The following is a 2,500-nucleotide window of genomic DNA, read 5'->3' as shown; positions in this document are numbered from 1 at the left end:
TTTTCTACAAGTCACAATATCTATGGTAGAAGTTACCTTCACTTGTGAGGAAAGGCAAATAAGGTACATCACCTCAAGAAATATCTACAAGTAAAAACACTTTGCACATACAGCTGTAAACACCATGATTGTTGTGTTTTGAACAGAGTGTGAGATCATAGCATCAGTTTCTTTTCCAAAAACCTGAACGTGATTTCGTCTTCTTGGATTTGAAAAAAAGCTGGTCATTTCTTCCTTGGTGCTCCACAAATTTGTCCTGGACAACTTGCTGTCAAGCGAGAGAACATAGTGTGGATTGAAGGAATGCTACTCTTGTCTCATCATCCATTCAAATCTTTTCTTAGAGTTTAAAGAGTGTGCTATGTCTTTTATTATGAAATTAATACCCAACTTTGTAAAAATATTCATGCTTGGACACTCGTTGCACTGGTGGTTACATAACTTATTCAATTTGCAAACATTAAACAATTATTCTTTGAAATTGAGGTGAATAATAGTAGAATATTTACAGAGCCGCTTTGCGGCTTGGTAAATATTCTGCCACTATTCACCGAGATTGAAAAGAAGAATTGTTTAATGTTTGCAAATAGAATAAGTTATGTAACCACCACATCTCAATTCATGGGCGGAAAACCGGGTCTGTAAAACATGCAAGCAGCACAAAGCATGCACCAAAGTGATTACAGAAGCTTTAAAAATGGAAAATCTAAATAACCTTCATTAAAATCCTTGTCACAAACAGCAAAATGGTCATTTAACACCGTTTAAATCAGCAGTCTAAACTGAAAGTTTGCTTGTAAAAACGTTTTCACGGTTCGATCAAAGTTTTAGAGATTCATTTGAAATGAAAATTGAAAGTGCAGTTGGTAAAGTATCCACATGAAATGCCAGGCGTCTCTAATTGAGGTGATCGTTGGTTTGTTGTAAAATGACCCGCCTTGTTTCCTTGCAGACATGTGGAACTTTCTTAAATACCTTGATTTCAGTAACAAATTCGTTTTGCTGGGTGACCAGCCCTACAAGATAGAATTACTCTCACTGAAACAAATTGTTGGCGTGAAGATTGTTAATTTTCAGCAACAATTATCTGGAAAAACGTCAAACACTTCTCTTATCTTTGAAAATTTTCCAGCCAAATTATGTGGCCCTCTTTGTATTCTGTAGCACAGCATCATCTTGTATTCTCAATATTTGCGATTCATAAATGCTGCAAATTTATGCGGGCCACTTGTTTTGTTAGGATCAGGCATGCACCGTGCACCGGTGGCTCAGTTGGTTGAGCACCGGGCTGCCATGCGGGAGGTCGTGAGTGCGACTCTGGCCGGACGAACACTCAGGGTCTTAAAATAAATGAGGAGAAGGTGCTGCCTTTGTAATTACATTCACAAATGGTTAGACTTTCAAGTCTTCTCGGATAAGGACTATAAACCGTAGGCCCCGTCTCACAGACATTTTCCATGTTCATTAGTTCCTTGTGGGATGTTAAAGAACCCACACACTATTCGAGAAGAGAAGGGGATGAAGTTCCCGGTGTTGTGGCTGTCCTCTGTGAGTATATGGGTGGGTGGGTATAGCAGGTCCACATCAGCTAAATAGCTGCCAAAACTTCAACCTGCTCAAACGAACAAACAAACATGCATACTCTGTAGGGAGTATAATGCTCAATTATTGCAATATAGCGAACCAATCAGATTGCTTTAAACACCAAGATCACTGAGTCAGTACGGTATATACTAATAAAACGTGACAGGTTATGTTTCTTTTCAAAAGGTTGTAAGAGAGATATCTCCCTCACTTTCAAATGTTTTGTTTACTAAAATAGTGTTGAACGTAGTAATCAAGAGCTACATAAGGATGTTGAAGCCATCAACACTGAAGGTTTAGCTTCTAGTCTAGTTTTGCTCAGGAGACTTTTTTTTACCAAAACTTGACTTTCATGACAGAGTTACCATTGCTAGCATTAGTGTGTAGCATTGCTGACAAAAGGGTGAGGTTTTACCTATTGCAATAGGTACGGTATCTTCATTCATTTCAGTGTTGGGGATCAGGAGTAAACCAAATAATGAAGACAGAATTACTTGGGGATAAATTGACTATTCAACATTTTGTTATTTCAGAGCAATTCATTTTTTTGTTTAAAAAAACTGACTGCTCTTCTTTTTTGTTCTTGCAGATGAACTCAAAACAAAGCTAGAAAATTATGTTTCTGATTTAAAAGTTGTTAGGATTATTAGACTTCCAAAAAGAGAGGGTCTTATTCGTGCAAGACTTAAGGGAGCATCTGCAGCGAAGGGTGATGTTCTGACATTTTTGGATGCACATTGTGAATGTTCAAAGGGATGGTTGGTGCCACTCCTTGCCAAGATAGCTGAAAATCGCTCCAATGTAGTCATGCCTGTTATAGATGAAATCAGTGACCAGAACTTTTATTATCATGCTGTTCCTGAGCCATTTCATCGTGGTATTTTCCGGTGGCGTCTTGAGTTTGGTTGGAAACCTG

At 38.2% G+C, this 2,500-nt stretch overlaps 1 protein-coding gene across 2 annotated transcripts in view; it reads left to right on the top strand.

The window, feature by feature from the left end:
• The window catches only part of LOC137967901 (polypeptide N-acetylgalactosaminyltransferase 1-like), a 21,290-nt gene that overhangs the window by 9,738 nt on the left and 9,052 nt on the right, over positions 1 to 2,500 (top strand). For both annotated transcript variants that reach the window (XM_068814498.1, XM_068814499.1), the window contains exon 3: positions 2,174 to 2,500. This exon is cut by the window's right edge and continues 49 nt beyond it. In XM_068814498.1, the coding sequence (XP_068670599.1) occupies positions 2,174 to 2,500 (327 nt within the window). The remainder of the gene's footprint in view (positions 1 to 2,173) is intronic.

This window comes from Montipora foliosa, chromosome 8, assembly GCF_036669935.1.
Source record: "Montipora foliosa isolate CH-2021 chromosome 8, ASM3666993v2, whole genome shotgun sequence".
Lineage (NCBI taxonomy): Eukaryota > Metazoa > Cnidaria > Anthozoa > Scleractinia > Acroporidae > Montipora > Montipora foliosa.
Note: the sequence above shows the minus strand (reverse complement) of the source record. Positions and strands in the feature narration are given on the sequence as shown.